We start from the raw sequence: 21,453 nt of genomic DNA, 5'->3' as shown, positions 1-21,453 counted from the left end.
TTGCTTCGTGCCAATTTTCACAGAATGTTTGTCCTTTTACCTACCAAACAATACTATTTTCACCTCTAGTCGATTATTTATTCAGCGTTTGAGCCACGGACCACCATTTGAGGCCATCTAGTCTCTCAGACCCATTTGAGCCACTGACCACCATTGTGAGAGTCTATTAATGTGAAATGGTGGTCCGTGGCTCAAACATGTTATCACTTTTGAAGTTACTTGTTGTGTTTAGATATGTAAATACTACTCTTTAAAGCCGTGTTTCGGTAGTCGAGTGGGTACTGTCGACGGTTAGTAAACATTGAGGCCGGGCATAGTTGTTTATAAACCTTCGACACTAACTACTGAAACACTGTTTTACAGTTTCGTACGAACATCATATATAAACATCATAACAAGTAACTTCAAGTGATAGACGTTTGAACACACAAACAACAACAGCGTTAAGTATTAAATAACATTTAATCACTTACTTGCTCCGAAGACGGACCCGCGATGGTGACGTGGCACGTTCCAAACAAACACTGACCAAACCTACCTCCACGCGTCTCTTCCGTATTTGAGGGCGGCGGCACTTCCTTCCGGTGTGAGGCCACGCCCGCGAGATTTAACCGAGAATCTATTGTAGTCATGTAGTCCTCTTACGTTACATCCGGGTCCCTTGGTCCCATCCGCTTCTAATGCAAATAATCTTTTTTTTTTTTTTACAATAACGTTATTTGTCAGAAAGGAAGCCATTGAGGGTTAAAATGGGTCTTAATGCTTCCAACTCATATAACTGTCACCAACAACACTTTTAATGATATTACATGAAGCAGACAGCCCTGTGATGAAACCTTTAGCATTACACTGTGGTTAATAGGTTTTTATTCACAATGGAATGTTATTGTACTCTTAATAATAATAATAATTATAATAATATATATATATTAATAATTATAATAATAATCATGGTGTAGCACAGCACAGTAGATTCATATTTCAATCGATCTGGGATGTTAAAATTGTGCAAAACTCTGTTCAATGAATGGCCTCTTCTGCTACATTAAACATTACTAAACATTAAACGTTACTTATACCTGTTATTGAGACTCCTATAGAGCATGTTGACATGGATAGCTTGGTTAGTAGTATCTCTGTTAGTTAATGCAGTTTGATTGATTAAATGAATAGCCTATTTTATTAGACAAAAATGTAGAACAGTAGTGTCATAGAGTGGAAAATGCCATTTGGTTTAATGTCACAGAATGCAGTGCCACGTAGAGCAGCATGATAAATGGTTAACTTTATAGTGTGTTCAAAAATGGCAGATCTGCAAGTTCAGTGTCTTGAATGAGATGTGCTGTGAGTTTGCATATCTGCTATTGTCCAGCATAGGACCGTTGCACAGTGAAGTATAAACAAGGCTTTAGGATTTATAAGTCGTTTTTAGAATATAATAGAATATTCACTCCAGTGAATAGCATTTATCCATTTAGATAACTTTTTGATGTTATTTAATTACTTATTTTTACACAGAAACATAATGTGTGTCTTTACAATAACTGTAATGTAATAATAATACTAATAATGTAATGTAATAATTATTAATTAAATAACCTTATTTTATTCTGAAGGCAACCGGATGTCTTAAATTAGCTAGCTCTCAGACAGGAAGTTCTAAATTAGCTCAAAAGACGGAGCCCACAGAAAAGAGAAGCTCGAGCTGCAATGGTCCTAATTCCTAAGGTCCTAACTGGCTAGTAGACTTGTTTGTGCCTGTTTGAAATGGGTTAAAAACATGTAAGTTACTTTGTTTCTATGTCGTAAAATCAATTTTTACTTAGCCTACGCAAAATCGTGACCATAAACGTTCTTTCCTAATAAATGTGTTTGAATTTAGAATCGCATCAGATTAATGACAGGCTTTCGAGGTGGACACATTCTCAAAGAGCATTATTGAGAAGATGCGTAGCATATTAACTGGTGAGGTTGTTGCGTTTATACAGGTATATAATTCTATGGGCTCATTGGGCTGGGAAAGTTAGATTTGCAATGTGTAATAGCTACATTATTATTTCTATTAAATTGTGCACAGGCCGCCGCCAGGCTACATTATTTTAGATTGTAGTTGCTTTGGCAATGTAAACATATGTTTTCTCATGCCATGATGCCAATAAAGCTATTTTTGTCAGCAACTCAGCTTTGATTTTCCCTTTATTCTCACCGCAGAGCACAGCAGCAGACTCTGGGGTGGGCCTACAGCACTGCAACAGGACATATAGGGGGACTGCACAAACCCCACCCCCGAAAAAGTTTGCAACCCCCAGTTAAAAGTGTCAGTAAAGTTTCACTAACCCACACTACCGGGGGGCCCGGCGTCTTTCCAGGTTTAGGCCCGATTGTCCAGAATGGAGTGCCGTTATGCACTTTTGATTTTGTGCTTTATTCCACTGTGTATATCGGACGTGCCTAATTACAGTTTGGAGCCTTATGATTTTCTGTTCGACGCAGCAGTTGAAGCCTACTACAAGAGCGACTGGATGTCGGTTATCCTTCACATGGAAAAGGCTCTTAGAAACAAGGCAACAGTCCGTAAGGTGAAGGCTCATTGTCGGATAAACTGCGCAAACCTGACCGCTTTCGGCGAACCTCTAGTCGGCCTTGGTGTGCTGCCAGTACCAGGCGCTGGATCTGTAGAGGATCTGGGCTTTTTCCAGAGGATCCTCAAACGAGCCGACTGTGTGAACTCCTGTGAAAATGACAAACTCGGACCACCGACTATGCATAAAGTCAGCGAAGAAGTGGAGCTTGAATTCAGAAAGAGGTCGCCATATAATTACTTGCAAGTGGCATATTTCAAGGTAATGTATCGTACGTGCATCATGCTACTGTACGCGGCGAGCAGACGATAGTGACAATCAGAAGAGATGCATCACAGACACGCAATCACATGTTATTTTGAAGGCTTAGAACAGCTATATAGACGCATTTGATGTTGTGTCAAATCAAAAAAATTCTGTCAATTTTAGTTGTAATTACATTCAAACATTTACCCGAACTAATCTTTCAGCCTGGGGATAAGAAGTGCCCCAACCCCCAAACCAGAATCCATGCCACGTCTTAAGGTGGAGTCTAGTCTAGCACAGTTTGGGACACATCACTAAATCTACTGGTCCCATAGATAGAGTATATATAGACTGGTCCACGCAGACTCATTCTCACCGCGAGAGTGCTACGTTTCATGCACCTCAAATCACACAAAATTATAGTATTGAAACTTGAAAAAGACAAAGCTGGAGGGATGAGAGTAGATGCAGTTCATCATCAAACACTGCTGAAACTGCTGCTAATTTGACTCTTCTCAGTTCTACCTACCTTCCACCAGAGGGCGGAAATTGTGAAATCAATTGGTGTAACGGTATATTAACCTGAATGTTCATACAATAGCAACGGGGCTAACAATATACTGTACCAAATTAAATTGTCACCCATTAAAGTCTGTATTTAACTTTCAAACACTTCTGGGGTCATGCTATGGTGGTGTGTAGTGTAGTTTAAGTTGCTTGATTCAATATTTAAATATTTGATATTCATTTTTTTTAGAAACATAACCCTAATAACCTTTTGGGAATGTAAATTACATTCCCTCTCTTTCCTGTAATCGTGCATTCAATTATGTAATGCACGATTCATAATTCATTACATCATGTTTGTAAACTCTAGTAAAACAGACTTACTTATATGGTTTATTTATTTATTTTACAACAAAGCAAAGTATACTATTAAACTAACTATAGTCAAAACAAAACTATAAACAACAACCCTGTATAGGTACTATTAGGTAGCCCTATTTTATGTGTCTGTTTTATTTCTGTCTGTTGGCAGATCAATATGCTGGACAAGGCAGTGGCAGCCGCTCACACCTTTTTTCTTGCTAACCCGGATCACATGGAGATGAAACAGAACCTGGACTACTACAGGATGATGGCAGGAGTACAGGAGGAAGACTTCAAAGACTTGGAGGCCAAACCTCATATGGTAACCCTGAACCTTATGACATATAATATGGCATTTCACCCAATACATCTGCAGTTTTTTCATCTCAGCTTGCCTTGTAGTACAGATGATTATCAGAGAGAGGTACCACAGTAGTAGCCAGGCCCAGTGAGTGGCAATACTAGGTTGTTATCCGCCTGGCCGGGGCTCCAGATCTAGCATTTGCCCCTGTGTGTGTTTCTCCTTGAACGCGATTAATCTCACAAACCGACTACACTGATCAGCATCAGCATTAGGGCTGTCAACTGAGTCCAGAAATTACATTCAAATTCTGGTCTTATTTGCAGAATTGTGATTATATTTGATTGGAGATGCACAATATAATCGGTAGCATATCTGAATCGGCCATATCAGCAATAAAAATACCATACTGGTATCAGATTGGTCTCAAAATCATGCAGATTATTGATCACTCAATAGTAATGTGACCGGAAATGGCAAAATTCTACATTTAATTTGTAGAATTGGCAGATCTTATTTTTATAACGTATGTTTCTGTGTCACAACCTCGCGGCCGTTACTTGCGTTCGTTTCCAACGTTCTGTTCGTGGTTCAATCACTGTGTTTTGTTGTGGCTTTCCTGCTGTCCATGCAGTTAACTCATAACATGAGCAGCTGTTGTCGCTTCGAGCTGCGGTCTAGAGTGGCCGCGGTGCGCTAATATTGTATTAATAGGAGATTACTTCCGGTTGTGCGGGGCAGAGCTTAGGAGGCAGCCAATCATGACTAGGTCGCTACTACGTGATTGGCTACACGAGTGGTGCAGACTCCCATTGGCATTATACCATTAACTTAGGGGAAGTCAATCATGACCAGGTCGCTAATAAAAACGGGCCTGTTGTATGTCAATATGACAATATTTACACCAACATTGTGGAAGTAGTGTTCGTCTCATTGGTCAAGTTTATAAAGTTTGACTGGTGCGCTCTATATAGACACTACTATTATATTACTAGTGATAGTCTGTGTTAGACAGTGTAAGTTAATATTGGGGCATGCCACTTGGTGGAGATGGAGATTTGCGCTCCACTGAGTGCAGTTAACCAGTTGAAGCCACTGTACTGGGAATATCATTTCAGGTCGTGATTTAAATCATGCGTTTCCAGCAAGATAGACCAGGCTATTATTCATTTGAATTCACAATTTCACAAGTACCGTGTACTACACTGTGCTAAGGTGGCACTCATGAACAGGTTGCCTTTTTATCCTGCATACGGCATCATAATGTGATGCATAATCTGTAAAATAATGGAATTATTAGTTTTTTGGTTGGCAATGCATGGCATTACCCCCAAGAGCTGTACCATCTCTAAGGTAAAGTGACAAAGAGAGTAGAAGCTAACTTCTTGCCTATCAAATCTTCTCAGGCTGAGTTCCTACTGGGAAAGCGTTACTACAGTGATGACTCATTCGGTCTGGCTGCCGACCACTTTGAAACATCTTTAGATGAGTACTTCACAGCAGACAAGGAGTGCAGAGCACTTTGTGAGGGACTCTATGATTATGACGGCTACAACTACCTGGAATACAGTGCTGACCTCTTCCAGACCATTACAGGTGAAGTATATACAGTAAAATCTCTCTCACAGTGTGTGTGTTGTGTTATGTTGTAATATGAAATAATACTAATGCTAAACTTTATTTACGGTATAGCACTTTTGTTTCATGACATGAAAATGCAGCGCAAAGTTCTTTACAGGGCAGAAAAGAGAAAGAGAAAACGTAACAAGCAACAAGCACGTAACGTAAAGAGCAAAAACAGAGTAACATTAAGACAATAAAACAATATGCAAAGAGCATAAAACGGAAGGAAATTAGGCAGAACAATGAGTACATGAATAAAAACGGAGAGAAAGCAAGCGTGAAGAGGTGGGTTTGAGCTGTGCTTTAAAAACATCTACAGAGGGTGCCTGTCTAAGCTGTAGCGGGAGTTTATTCCAGGCTGTCGGCCTGTAGAAGCAAAAAGCTGCCTCACCGTATTTCCTAGTCGCCATCTTTTTAGGCACCTCAAGCGGGCCAGCAGTTGGGTGGTTTGGGACATATCTAGGCAGGAGGTAGGAACGTGCAAGACCAAGCTCTAAGTTGAGACGTTAGAGCTTTATAAACGAGTAAAAATAAATTAAAATCAATCCTAAAAACAACTGGGAGGCTGGGAGCCAATGTAATGAGGCTAAAACTGGAGTAATATGTTCTCTCATCTTAGATTTAGTTAAAACTCTAGCTGCCGCATTTTGAAGAAATAGCATATATCATATCTGCCCTGGGTGGAGTGGGGGGGCCTGATTAAAAAAAGAGGGTGAGGGTGTTGCACAAATTGGTCAGCTGCCCTATCAGCTCTAGGGATAATGGGGAAGTTGACCAATCAGTGACTGCTAAAGCTGTATCCCTAAGGAAAATGGGTCGGCTGACGAATTGGTACACATTAAAGCTGTATCAGCCCTTGATATTACCAATCGACGTGGGCAAATGTGCTACTTGTGCACTGAACTATAAAGGAAGAAACCAGATCAAACGTGGAGAAATGTGGCTGCCAAACATGAAGGCTATGGAACCACAATACAGACACTGCTGTTGACAGCAATGTTTCAATCTGGTCCTATATTAAGCTGATCAGAGCACTGGTTACTGTGTTATGGCTGTTTCTTTGAGACTTTTGTAAATTAATAAGGCTTAAAGTAAGTAGACTTTGGAACCAAATTGATTCCTGGGCCATAGGGCAGGAGCCTATCTCCAGTTTCTGTAGCGTGAGGCGGCTTGATACAAGTACATCCCCCAGCCATGTTATACAAGTACACCCCTGGACATGATGCTAGTATGTTGCTGGGATGTACCCCCAATCCAACCCTTGATACTGAGTGCCAAGCAGAGAGGCTTTAGGTCCCATCCTTATAGTTTTTGATATGACCATATGATCTTTGTCATTTACTACTATTGTTTGGATTTCATGGCAGTGGATCTAAACCTTTGTCTTGTCTACATATCTCCCTTTCTCAGATCATTACATGCAGGTGCTGAGCTGTAAGCAGCGTTGTTCTGTAGATCTAGCCAGTACTGCTGGTAAACCCAAGCCTTTTGAGGACTTCCTCCCATCCCAATTAAATTACCTTCAGTTTTCCTACTACAACAGTAAGTTTCACAGTCGCCTTCTATTCATTTGACGCCATTACTTTATCACACTTTTCACTGTGAATATTGTGTGCGTATTTTTAATTTATTTATTGAAACGGTACTAAAAACATCAACACAACATTCTTGTTTAAATAGGGACCTCCTAAAGGCTTACACCCTTTGATATACATGCATTGGGCGTGGGAAATACGATTTACATGTATTTGTGCTGCTTAAACATCATTGAATGTAGCTGACAGTCCATACAGAAAAAATGTGTCTGGTGAAAAGAAGCAGCTAGTGTCTTGACGTGTATCGGAGCGGACACTAAAGGCTGGTCAACCCTCACAAGGGACTACAGTACAAGGGGAGGTGGAAATTGGCAGACTAGATTGTGAGAAAAGCGGTGGAAACAACAGGACAACAAAAAGGATTTCACATCATTATTTCACTCCTCCCTCCCCCCATTCCCCCTGGTTTCCCCTAAACTTTCTCCTCTGCTGTCGTCCCACTTGCAGGTGAAAAGTATGAGAAGGCCATAGAGTGTGCTAAGACCTTCATGCTGTTCCACCCTGATGATGAGGTGATGAAGCAGAACCTGGCTTACTACTCTGCCGTGCTGGGGGAGGACAAGGCAGACACCATATCAGCCAGACAGGTAGGTCACAGAATCCAAAGCACTTCACAGTGCTGTGGGGGCAGGCATTTTTAGACTGGGTCATCCCTGTGGGTATTGAATCCCTATACCACATGGACACAATGGTGGGTTAATGGTGTGTGTATGCACGCACGCACGCCTGTGCACGCCCGTACACACACACACACACACACACACACTGATTTCCCTCTGTCTTTGCCCTTAGGTGCTAAAGCAGTACATCCATCTGTCTTTACTGGAGAAAGAGCTGCTCTACTTTGGTTATGAAATCTTCGGAATCACCTTCGTAGACCCAGTGGGTTGAACCTTCATCACTCTTGTTATCAAATGATTTTCACACATCAGTAATGTTCTGCCATGCTGTTAAAAATAAGGGTGTTATTGCGTCTTTCACTGTGTCTTGCGTCTTTCACTATGCTGTTGTTTTTCAGGATACATGGACTCCTGCAGATGTCATGCCTCAGAAGCTGAGAGACAAGCAGAAGTACGATTTTTGTTTTACATTTGTTTGACTGCACAATGTGGTGCCGTACAAGAGCTCATTTAGGCTTGATTTATGCTTTGAGTGTGCCGGAAATAGCCGATCTACAAGCTACCACTGTGTCGTGCCATGACGTGTAGTGAGCTTGTAGATTGGCTATTTTTTTTGCATGTGACACCGTTCTCAACACTCTTGTGTTGTCTGTGTCAGGGCAGACAGGGAGACTGCTGCGAGGATTACAGAGGAAATAGGGAACTTGATGAAGGAAATAGAAACCCTGGTAGATGAGAAGACCAAGGATTCGTCAGAGTTTGCGAAGATAATAGCCCCCCGGGAAGGTGAGGATGTGAAAATAGATTTCCCTCAGAGTTATTGTCTCTAACAAGCATGTCTGTGCGTGCGTGCGTGCAGATCAGCAATTCATTCATATTGCTTCCTTTCCTCGACATTCCTTGTCGAGGCAAAACATTGCCAGGAATTTGTTTTGTACTGGTACATATTTCCTCACCCTTTAACGCACCACTTCCTCCACACCACCAGGTGGCCCTGTGCTATATGATGACATCAACGTTGCCATGACATCGATACAACTGAACGGGTCCCAGCGGGTCGTGCTGGATGGAGTGATTACTGACGATGAGTGCCGTGAGCTTCATCGCCTCTCCAATGTGAGTTGGCACAACATCATTTGAAAAATGTATCGTATAATCAAATAATTTGCTGGTATGAAAGTTAAACAAATTGCAGCATTGATGCCAACCATTAATTAGATTGCAAAGTTGGATCTGTAAATGACAGGAATTAAATCCTTTGTTATAATCCCATCGCACGTAATGTCTTTTTTCCATTCTATGTGTGTGTGTTGTTGGTATTGTGTGTCCCATATTTGTTTTTTTTATATATATTTTTTATCCCACGATTTTGTAACCCATTTTTCACCCCTGTGTCAATCATCTAATGTGATCCTGGGCTCTACACACCCTCCACCAACCTAGTCCCCATATATGGGGGACAAGGGGAGAGCAACAGACTTGAACTCATGCTTCCTTCATGCCTGAGTGTCCAAGTTGCTCCTTTACACCTGACAGGGGGGAGTTTCCCTGGTTGGACGTAGCGCGTGGAAGGAACACGTTATTCCAACCAGTTCCTTTCCCCTCCATCAGGCGCCCCGGCTGGCCAGGGGGAGTGTGTCCCATATTTGTTGTATGATGATGTGTGTATTTCGCAGGCCGCAGCTCTGAAAGGTGATGGGTACCAGGGGCGTCCATCCCCTCACTCCCCCAATGAGTTGTTCCAAGGAGTCACCGTCCTAAAGGCTGTAAAGGTGAGTCGCCCTAAAAATCTAAACTATAACTGCTATGTGTATTCATAGTCATGCTTTTGTACAGAATGTTAAGGTTACTGCCTCGTCCCACAGCTGGGGCAGGAGGGTAAGGTGCCCTTGAAGAGTGCCCGTTTGTTCAGTGACCTGAGTGAGAAGGTGCGCAAGATTCTGGAATCCTACTTCCATGTGGAAACTCCTCTGTACTTCTCCTACTCTCACCTGGTGTGCCGTTCTGCCATTGAAGGTTAGTCAGACAACAAGAGGCACCATTGCATAAATTCATTGTGGAAGAGAATTGTATTTCCATGATGTATAGTATCTTGCATAAGTAATAAGTATTCACCCTCTTGGACATTTAAGTTGCTATTGACAGGTCCTATAAATTCATTACGCGATGCGTTTTCAGGATCAAGGATGGACGTTGTCTTAGCTCACTAGCATTGGTGCTATTACTGTTAGCATCCAAGATGGCGACAACCAGGACGGCTTCATAGTATCACGTGGCACCCAACTTAACCCACTTAACCCCAAGTGTTATAACTTCAATTGGTTTAGTTTAATTTGATTGTTTTACCATTGAACAAAATACTTTCACTGAAGGTGCAACATGGGTTTTATTGTGACACAAATGTTAAAAAGGTATTGCAGTATTGAGTTAATAAAGAAATGTTAGATGCAAATCATGACCGTCTTGGACTTGATTGCAATCTGCTCTATTTGTTAAGAATTTCAAAATGTACAGTATGGGGAAAAGAAGAGTTCACATTATGTGACTTTACATGTTTCCACTTATGCAGAGAAGCAGGAGGAGCGTGAGGATCTGAGCCACCCTGTTCATGTCGACAACTGTCTGCTGGTCTCTGAGCTCAATGAATGCATCAAGGAACCTCCTGCATACACACACAGAGATTACAGGTGAGCAAATGTACATGCACTCTGCAGACTAAATGCCAACATTGAGTGCTGATCTCAACAGGCACCACAATACATCACCTGCTATTAACTTGCTTGTTCTTCCCTTCCAGTGCCATCCTTTATCTAAACGGTGACTTTGAAGGAGGAGATTTTATTTTCACCGAGTTGGATGCTAAAACAGTTACGGTGAGTCTTAAACTACTTTTATTGTCTCCACCAGGCCGAAGGCCTAGGGGGAGAGTATGTTTTGCACTCCGTCCGTCCGTCCGTCCGTGTGTCCGTCCGTCCGTCCGTCCGTCCGTCCGTGAGGAGCTAATCTCGGCCACCGTTAACCTGGTCGATGCCAAATTTTGCACACACACTCCCTGGATGCCAACCATGAACCTCTGCCCCAAACATTCCACAACGGCCTGTTATAGCGCCACCAGGAGGCCGCTTTGTGCAAAACAAGGTTTTGCACAGTACACCTACAGATTTTGTCCAAACATCACGCAAATTGGTACACAGTCTCTCTAGAGCCATTCAACGAAACCAGTCTTTCAGATTTCTCAAACTCCATCCTGATTGCTTAAGATTGGCTTCCAAAGTTCACAGGAGTGCTCAGTTTCAAACAAAATGCTGCAAATCATGAACACATCGCGTGATTTCCGTGAAATTGTGCACCCACATTCCCACTAGGCCGAGGACGCAATGCCACATGAACAATTTCAACTCAGCCTCAAGGTGGCGCTATAACTGGCCGAAAAGTGTTTTTACCTCTAACTGCACGGATCTGTGGATAACCTGGTGGAGACCTGTGCCCAGAAGGGCACTTTTTCTAGTTTGAAATAAAGTTGGTTCCTTCCTTTTCTTTATGTACTTTAGGTACTTAGAAAAGCGTTATATAAATCTATTATTCTTAATATATATTAATATTAATGTTATTATTACTTCCCTCATGTATGTGAATAGAATATGTAAATGTTAAGTGAGCTGAAGAAGGTTTAAAAACTGTCGTCAACTATACAGCAGCATTTGATGCCAGGGATATGTTGTACTTTATGTATGTTTGATATTATTTATGTCCTCCCAGGCCAAGGTGCATCCGCAGTGTGGTCGAGTGGTGGGTTTCGGTTCAGGAAAGGAAAACCCCCATGGCGTTAGAGCTGTTACCAAAGGCCAGAGGTGTGCTGTAGCACTCTGGTTCACACTGGACCCTGCCCACGAGGAGAAGGTAAATGTACCTCTGGCAATGTTGTATTTGTTATTGTCAGTCCCTAGTACTATCCCTGTTGATCACCTGTCGACTCATTTATGTTAATTTGTGTTCATGCCTCATTTGTAGCTGACAGTTAGGCTTTGTGATTATTGAGTAACTATTCCATAATGTTAATGTCCTATATGCAGCTGTGTCTAAAACCCTCGTCTCGACCAGAGTATAGTAGTAACTAAACTAACATGTAATATGTGACTCTAGGAGAGATTCCAAGCTCAGGAGATGTTGAAGATGTTTTCCACACCTGTGGACGAGGAGTTCTTAGCAAAGGATGCTGAGGACATCTCAGCCCCTCAGCCACCAGCCTCTGAAACAGCCCCCACTGATCAGCAGGAGACGGCACATAAACGGGAAGACAAAACGGCTGATCAGTCAATCAGCATGGCTGAAAATCCAAACGAAACACCAAAGGAAAAATCAGAGGAAGAAACGGTGGGAAAAACGACGGATACGATAACGCCTATAACGTTATCAAATATTACAGACACCAAAACCGGTGACCAGGGTAAGGCCAAAGCGGCAGGTACGGCTAAAGTGAAACCTGTGGCTAAAGAGAAACCTGTGGCTAAAGAGAAACCTGTGGCTAAAGAGAAACCTGCGGCTAAAGTGAAACCTGTGGCTAAAGAGAAACCTGTGGCTAAAGAGAAACCTGTGGCTAAAGAGAAACCTGTGGCTAAAGAGAAACCTGTGGCTAAAGAGAAACCTGCGGCTAAAGAGAAACCTGTGGCTAAGAAACCTGTCGCTAAAGCAAAACCAGCAGTGAAAACTAAACCCAAGCAGGCCGACAAAACGGATCCGAAGCTGGAAGCAAAACAGGCAGTGAAAGTGGATGTCAAAAAGGACCCCAAAGACTCCAAGATCGACAACAAATCAGACTCACAGAAACACAAGATTGAGCTGTGATGAACACAGTACATGTGACTGTTCTAAGTTGTATATATTTTTCTACTATTTGGTGCAATTCAATGAGTTTTCCTCATTCAAATGTGTTTAAGATGTTGTCTTTTCAATTTGACGGATAGTGAAATACAATTAAGGCATACTGAAATAATAAGGTATAAAAAATATCATTGCTGATGTCAATCAAATGATCACTCCAGTACTATTTCTGTATTGTATTCTTCTATGCAGACACCCAAAGTTACTATAAGCGTCTTTTTTGTTTCTCTAAGACTCCCACCACAGAGAGAAAATAAATATCTCAGGAGCTGTTACTCTGTGGAGAAACTCATCTCAAATCAGTTGTGTGAATTTGTGAAATAAAAGTGATGTTTTTAAAGTATGACCCGCCAGTTTTTAACCACTTAAACCCTTTAGATTTAGTAAACTGGACCTGAGTTTGCTCTGTGCTTTCCCCCCTCTACATCAGATTTGCTATTTTTGGCTAACCCCCCAGAATAAGGTTCTGGGGTTCAAGTGGTTAAGTAACGAAACAAAAAAAATACATTATTATTCTAAACCAAAATATGCAATACTTTACACAAACACTGGGTGGCAGGATGGAAGCATCATAAACTATTAGTCAGCTTCAGTAGAAACCATGCACTGGTGCATTTGGAGTTCATGTCTTTAAGTAATTTTGTTGTACTGCAGTGATTTTACTTAATTTGAGAATATTTTAAAAACGAAATTATAGGAATATTAATACCACGTAGATTTGGTGTATGTGTTGGCATCCTTGTGCATGCCACACCAAGTCTGCCAACATGTCTGTTTTCTCTTGGGACACTAGCTCTATTTAGATTCAAACAACTCCACCCAAAGATCATCTGCCTGTGCCACCCTCATTGTCATTTTCTCTTTAACATGACCACTTTTACTACCTGGCTCTAGTATAGTCTAAAACATCAGTTTCTGAATATTGACATGGTCAACTCCTCTCTTTTATCCTATTCCAAATAGGATTACAATTATATTGGACTTTCCAAAACACGTTTCCAATATATTTGGCATCACAAAAATTAAGCACAAATTACCTCACTCGTGCTCAGTGCCCAAGTTTATTTAGCCGTGATCACCCATTCATGTCGAGACTTTTTTTGTATCCGTTATTCCTAGAGCCTGTGGATGCAGTAGCTATGACACTGTTCAGGGTGTGTAATACAATGCCTGTGTAGGTTTAGCATGTGCATGAATTCATGCCTACACAGCAAGTCTTCAGACAGACACACACACACACACATGCAGCACGACCAAACTATGGCAATACATCTTGATTCACTTGTTTCTTGACATCTACACACTGGCACAGCTAAACAGACTGAAACATTCTAGTTATCCCAGATAGTAAGAGGGAGGCATTTGACAGCTCCTCTGTTGCACTGCATATCAAGCCCTTTACAAATTGTGTCTGTGCGTATATTTTACGTCAAATGCTTAGTGAAACATTCCTTCAACTCTGTGCAAACATTGCGAATGGAGCTGACACAGAGCCTTGTCTCTAACCAACATGGCTTCATGCAAATGTACACACAAAATGCGCCCACCCCACACACACGCGTGCTGGTGCATATATAAACACACCGTAAAAACACAATAACAGGCAATTTCTCAAAGAATGAATTGCAGTCATTTTAGCCCAACTAGGGGTCACGGCAGTGTGTTGGAGTTGGCAGAGAAATGGTCCTTTTACTGTGCGGAAAGCTGTGGTCTCATGCACATGCATAGCAACTATCTAGCATAATGCTATTGTGTGTTTGTACTGTCACTCATTTCTTTGTGTTTCCTTATCTTGTGCAATTCAGAAAGTGCAAGCTATATTATACATTGTCCTGTGATGGTGTTGCTTGCTGTGAATAACAGATTTTCAAGATTGAAAAACTGTTGGCGAGCAATATAGACAAAGTATACATTAGGCTAGAGAGAGATACTCACACAGGCTTTGTCTTTGTGTATTTGTGGTATTGCTTTGACCATTGTTTCACAAAAACATGGAGGGAGTGGGTCAGAGAGAAAGAGAGACAGAGAGAGACAGAGAGAGAGGGGGGGTAAGAGTACAGTAGTCACAGAATACTAGACAGAGATTGGTACAACTGTCTCTGATTGTTCTGCCTACAGTCACACAACACTTTGAATGGATGTAGCCTTGAATCAGCATGCATAATTTTCACTTTTCTTTTTTAACAGTCAATGTACCAATTATACAATGTTGTATTATAGCATTGTGTATGTGTGTGTGTGCGCGCGCGTGTGTGTGTGTGTGTGTGTGTGTGTGTGTGTGTGTGTGTGTGTGTGTGTGTGTGTGTGTGTGTGTGTGCGTGTGCACGCACATTACATTACATTACTCTGGGACAAGGCCACATGATTTTTCTCTTGTTGCCATGGAGACATAGCGGCCATGGAGACGGCGGTGCAGGATCGGGTCGTGCACAGCGGGACACTGGGCACTCAGATTAACTTTGACTCTGTGACTCGGGAGCAGGGAGAATAAAACAGCAGGCTAACAAGGACTGACATGCTCTCCCCTCTCCCTGCTCCTCTGGCTCAGACCTGGGGATTGAAAGGAAACTTTTCATTGTCCAATGTTTGGCCTCAAGGCACATTTCAAGATCAGCCCTTCACTTATCTGTGTAAGCCCTCGCTGAGCCCTCTGGGATGTGTGTGTGTGTGTGTGTGTGTGTGTGTGTGTGTGTGTGTGTGTGTGTGTGTGTGCGTGCGTGCGTGCGTGCGTGCGTGCGTGCGTGCGTGCGTGCGTGCGTGCGTGCGCGCGTATGTGTGCATGCTTCCATGCAGCTGCGCACATGCACTTGTGTGTGCGTGCATATTGGCCCGTTTTTTATATGGTGAGTGCAGTACAAGCACATTGCTGAGGTTCTGTATATATCAAAGTTATAAAGACTATTTTAAGGCCAAGGACAGAAGCAGAGTCTTCCATAACATTATACTAATAAGCCCATGGTGTCCTTTGTTGGGACAAGAGGGCACGTCTATCGTTGTATCCCTTAAAGTCCCTCTCAGACTATATCAATTTGCAATTGCAATTTTCCTGTGCTGTTCATTCAGTTTGTAGTCTACAGCACAGTGGACATCTGGGCCTTAGACGGTACCCTGATGTACGCCTCACAGAGGCTCACTCCCGAGACTGTAAGGCGTGAGATTCAAAGACAACGACGGAGCTGTCAGTTCCCTTGCTGTCCATCGCAGCACTGCCCGGCCTCTTGTCTAAAACCAACCTTGTGTTAACGGAACAGAGGGCTCTATTGTTTTTGGGTGGCTGTTCTGACGGATGCCTGGCTGATGACTTCAGCTCTGCCATGAACTGTGTCCTTATTCTCCTATGGCTGGGATCACAGCCGTGCTGCCCTGGGGATGGGACCAGGGTGGAGGAGGGTATTGAAGGCTTTATAACAGTAGAGATGGATCCAGTATGTATGGAAAGACGCCGAGTGGTGTAGTAATTTAGTTCTCTCCCAAGACCACATTTTGATGGTCTCGTCTCGGTTCCGGCTGCAATTGTACTTGGTTTTGATACAAGAACATGTTTTGCACATATCTCCAAAGTTGGCTACTGCAGTTTTCCAAGATGAAGTGTCAGTATAAGAGTGCTAAATAGTTTTTGGATTATTCTCAGATTTATTATTGAATTATTATTAGTTATTTGAATAATTGCATAATTGTTTGATTTAAAATATTTGGCTTATTTCAGATTTCTTTTCTCTACATACTGGTGTGAATACAGAAAAATACTGCAAAATACTAATTTTGTCATCATCAGCACTCATCTGCATTATTATACAGAATTCTGAGAAGGCATTGTGAAGGCAGAAATATACTGTCGGCTATAGCAGTGTTTCAGATCAAAAGATTGCCTTCTGTATAGTGATACTGTACTGTGTACTGTGTTTGTCCTTTTAAATTGACTTGGTAGGCCCCACCCCTGATATCAGTCTTGTTGACTTCCCCGGTCTTTAGGTAGTCTTTAGGTAGTCATGAATACACTTAAGCCATATACATAATTGCATGATGAATAGTGAAAACAGACGATCTAAGATCACTGTCAGGACGCAGGAGATGAATCACGCAGTTTAGAAGCTAGTGACTGTCAGGAGCTGACCCAACACCAGCTCCAGAAACTGGTCTGTGGATTTGTTAAGGAAGCAAACATCCTTCCTAGTCGTCATGAGTCATATGCGGGTGAACCCTACAGTGAGAACAGCCAAAATAACCTTTTACTGACCCAGGCAGTGACCTTCTTAAAAAGGCCCCCACAAGCTTCTAGGAATCTAGGTGATCATATACAGTATAAGACTACAGTGTCAGAGGCATCCTACTACAAAGTATTAGGATCTGTGAAATGTACTCTCTTTGAGAAGGCCTTAAGAGATCTTTATGGACGTGGGGGATATTGCAGGGCGGTTAAGTGTCAGTATGATATATAACGCTATACTCCTTCGAAGAATCACCTCCAAACTCTGCAGCGCTCAGCCCAATATGCCACTGGCAAGTCACCAATAGGCCCTGGGAGAACGGCAGTGATTCTCGGAGGCCCTTTGTTCTGTCAAATGAAGATGTCTCGCCTGGTTGTTATGGTGATCACAGGCTAGGCGATGCTTGGCTTTCAGCCACCGTTTTACACACAGAGAGAAAGAGAATGCAGAAAAGTAGAGGAGTTTAGGGAGATGAAAGTTAATAATTACGCAGAAGAATACATTGTGATTAATGGTAATGATCCACTAGGATGGGAAAATAAATGAGAGGGAGAGAGAAAGAGATGGGGATTTTCCTTCACGAGACAGCATCTACATGTCATCTACATGTCACATTTTTGGGAAAGCAGCCAATGAAAAAGCAGGAAAGAGTGTGAGAAAGGTTCTGAACTCTGTTAACTTTCCACTGGAATATGTGCACAGTGGCAGTTTGAGTGACAGCACCATGTCCTGAACTGCCTAATAATAATAATAATAATAATAATAATAATAATAATAATAATAATAATAATAATAATAATAATAATAATAATAATAATAATAATAATAATAATAATAAATGGTAAATGGTGCATTTATATAGCGCCTTTATCCAAGGCGCTTTACATATATTGTGCATTACATTCACCCATTCACACACACATTCATACACCGATGGCGGCAGAAACCATGCAAGGCAGGAGCAATTAGGGGTTCAGTGCCTTGCTCAAGGACACTTCGACACTAACTGTGGGGGAGCCCGGGTTCGAACTGGCAACTGGCAACCCTCCAGCCACCCCTGAGCCACCAATAAAATATAATTTGTAACATACATATTTTTATAATATTGTATACAATATTATATATACACACGTCACATACATGTACACATGTATGATATAGGCCTACACTATTACTGTACATATATAATTAAATTTGTATACCATTTCCATGAGGGGGAAAAGTCTATACTTTATCCTACTATGATTGGTATTTTTGTGAACAAATACAATTCAAGTTACTCATGCACACTCATCTATAGACATTCCACACTATATTTGTATTGGACCCAGAACCTACCCGGGCTATCCCACGGCAGTCATGACCCTCTGTTTACATCCAGCAGCACAAAACATGGAGTCCCAGACAATTCCGGGATTGGTAGAAGTAGGTAAGAGGTGGGACTCAGGCAGATGACACACATATGTGAATATGACCACTGTGGAATTCAACCCACTTTGCTGACAATGTGAAAAAAGTAGGCATGAGGCATGGGCAGGAATAGAGGGAGGAAGTTTGGTAGTTCTCAAAGTTGGGTCTGGTGGACCTGCAGATGTCTTAAAATAATAAATACATAATAATATGTACCATACTTATTTATGTTTTGTACAAAAACCTTAATATGGAGTGGAGCTAGTTTTGGAAGGTCAGCAATCGGTATTCTGGGCAAACCATATTTAAACTGTGTCCATTTTTGCTCTTGCATCATATGCTCAGGGATGAGAAACCCTGAGTCTGAGTCTGACCCCAGCGGGTCAATGCCAGAGAGCAGATAAACCCTAACCCTAACCCTAACCCTAACCCTGAGTCTGACCCTAGCGGGTCAATGCCAGAGAGCGCATGATAAAAGGAAAGATGTACTGAAAGCGGGGAAAGGTCAGGGGAAGGATGAACCCATTCTGACCTGAGATCAGATTCATACGAGGTTTCCGCCGGACACACACTGGTCTGATGAACCCATTCTGACCTGAGATCAGATTCTAAAAATGTCAGTCGCTCTTCGATTTTTCAAAAATAGCAGACCTACAAGCTCGTATCGCGCCACTCGGTGGCGCGATATGAGCTTGTAGATCTGCTATTTTTAAATAGCTAAAGCATAACATGATGCTGACACCAAAATGGGTGCCCGTTCAGAATGGGTTAACTGGAGTGTGGAGAAGAAGTTGAGCGTGGGACCATGTGGGTGCTAGTGTAGGTGTAGAAATCACACCTGTGTGAAGTGAGTGGTGCAACTCCGTGTGTGGGTCCCCAGGGGGTCCCCGGAACTTCCAGACCCACAGGAACGAGCCGGTTCCGGCGGGCCGCCCGCGTCCGAAACAGTTGAGAAACAGAGTTACCTTGTGGGGGTCCCCAGGGGTTCACTGTACTGTACTGTACTGTACTGTACTGTACTGTACTGTACTGTACTGTACTGTACTGTACTGTACTGTACTGTACTGTACTGTACTGTACTGTACTGTACTGTACTGTACTGTCCCACCCGAGGACATGTGTGTTACCCATCTTCTCCATAAGGAGCTTGAGTCCAGCAGTGGTGTTTTAGTGGATTTCAGACTGGATGGAAACCTTTTTAATATCAGGAGGCTACAGGCAAAGACCAAACTGTCCACAGAGCAGGTCATTGAGTTGCAGTATGCAGATGACTGTGCTCTTGTGGCACACTCCCCACAGGACCTCCAGTCCATCCTTGCTGTGGTTGTCAAGGCCTACAGCAGGATGGGGCTGTCTGTCAACACCACCAAGACAGAAGTGGTCTGCCAATGGAGCTCCAGTACCCACACACCTAGGGTTGGGATTCGTTAGGATTTTAACGGTTCCGGATCCTTCCCGGATCCCTCTTAACGGTTCCGGTTCGTAATGGTTCCCTTAACGGATCCTAATATTATTTTTTCCCCTTTTTTTCTGATATAAATTATGCTTATATTATAACTAACCTAACCAAGTACATAATAAAAACAAATTAATTAATTTGATTATTGAAAATGCACTTTACAATTATGAGGTGGCACTATTATTTAAACTTCACCACCACCACCACCAGCTAGCCACCACAACAATATCATTGTTGCAATTTGTACTGTATATTGCAATTTGCTGTATAAAAGCAGTTGAGTTGCTTATAAGTTGTAAAAAATAAGTGCAGACAAAATTGATTTGGCGTGATTCATAAAATATCAGACAGAAAGACGTCGAGACATTGGCGTTCTAAATTAACACCATTAACAACAGTTGTACAATACACCTAATGAAAAGCTCTGTAGACATTAGTAGTTTTTATTTTCTATTACGTTACTAGCCTGTGGAAAGTGAACCAGCCTGAGCCTTGCATCATCCTCATCCCCCGCCGGCTGTGGTGGAGCTGCGGTGAGTGCGGGCTTTCCGCATGGCTCTCAAACGCGATTTGCCTAGATTATTCTCGTGAGTTGTGGACTCGTGTAGGCGTATTGATTTTGAGTTGTTTCATCAGTGTGGACGTGCAACTGGTACAAGTTGCGACAACCTTTGCAGGGAACTATAGCATAACATTTATTCCACTTTGCGTGCTCAGCCTCAGAGTCATTTCCCTCTCTGTTAACCACACTTTGGAGATCTCTTCGACATCACTCGCTCCGCGGCGGTGAGCGGTCGCTGAATGCACAGAACAGTGGGCGTATCCTCCCCGACCCCACACACTCCTTTAGGTGGGGTGACGTCACCTCAGGCTCTGCTTGCATGCATGCACATTGCACAGACACAGCGGAGCTAAATGACGACTGATGAGAACTGTTTGGGGAACCGTTAATAAAACACTACACACACACGTGCGACTACACACACACACACGTGCAATACCGCACGCACGCAGCGCACGCAGCATGGCACGCGCATTGTACACACACACGCGGACATTGCTGGCCATTGTTGGTTTCACGCATGCGCACACCACTCGTGCTCACGGATACATACATACATACAGGTACACACACAGGTACACGGACATTGCTGGATGTAGGAGTGGTTGCACCACTCAAAAAACAGTAAGGGTGGATGGTAGAGAGAGTGCAGAGAAGGGGCAGGAGGAGATAAAATGTCTTAGTTACAGTAGGACATTGCAGTTTGTGATGCAGATGATTGAAGAGTCACAAAGTGAAGAAATAATGAAGAAAAAAAAAAGTGTTGTTGCTGTTGTTGCAACTGTTGTTGAGACCGAAGACAAATTTCCACCTGAACTTAAACCGCACCCACAGCTGTAGTTGTATGATAAAGGGGGAGGGGTTAGGGGAGGGGCTGATAATGTGATGTCAGTATATTACTGTTTTTTTCATTGGCACGTTTGACTGTCAAGGGTTCAGCCTCCAGGAAGAAACCCTAAATACAAAGGGAATACATCATTGTACATAAAAAACGACTCCAGGGTGTCTAATGAAGTATACTGTCACCTCATACACATGGAAAACTGGATAAATACACTTGTAGCACTCCATCTTTAAGGTTTTTACCAAGGGACAG

General features: G+C 42.5%; 1 protein-coding gene across 1 annotated transcript; it reads left to right on the top strand.

Annotated features, from left to right (window-relative positions):
* Positions 1–2,262: 2,262 nt before the first annotated feature.
* On the top strand, positions 2,263–12,775 carry p3h1 (prolyl 3-hydroxylase 1). The gene is made up of 15 exons (XM_083771611.1): positions 2,263–2,843; positions 3,868–4,020; positions 5,406–5,595; positions 7,033–7,164; positions 7,665–7,804; positions 8,010–8,099; positions 8,236–8,288; positions 8,496–8,623; positions 8,826–8,953; positions 9,514–9,609; positions 9,703–9,853; positions 10,407–10,524; positions 10,635–10,710; positions 11,597–11,737; positions 11,981–12,775. The coding sequence occupies exons 1-15, from the start codon at positions 2,391–2,393 to the stop codon at positions 12,680–12,682; spliced, it is 2,751 nt and encodes a 916-aa protein (XP_083627737.1). The 5' UTR covers positions 2,263–2,390; the 3' UTR covers positions 12,683–12,775.
* Positions 12,776–21,453: the final 8,678 nt, after the last annotated feature.

This window comes from Protomyctophum parallelum, assembly GCF_964188405.1.
Source record: "Protomyctophum parallelum genome assembly, chromosome: 8".
In the NCBI taxonomy this organism is placed as follows: Eukaryota; Metazoa; Chordata; class Actinopteri; order Myctophiformes; family Myctophidae; genus Protomyctophum; species Protomyctophum parallelum.
Note: the sequence above shows the minus strand (reverse complement) of the source record. Positions and strands in the feature narration are given on the sequence as shown.

Excerpts from the sequence above, each read along its gene's own strand:
- p3h1 (XM_083771611.1), top strand. The coding sequence starts at position 2,391 with ATGGAGTGCCGTTATGCACTTTTGATTTTGTGCTTTATTCCACTGTGT. Across the intron at positions 9,854-10,406 it reads GTGCCGTTCTGCCATTGAAG|AGAAGCAGGAGGAGCGTGAG; the intron begins GTTAGTCAGACA and ends CCACTTATGCAG. Across the intron at positions 11,738-11,980 it reads ACCCTGCCCACGAGGAGAAG|GAGAGATTCCAAGCTCAGGA; the intron begins GTAAATGTACCT and ends ATGTGACTCTAG.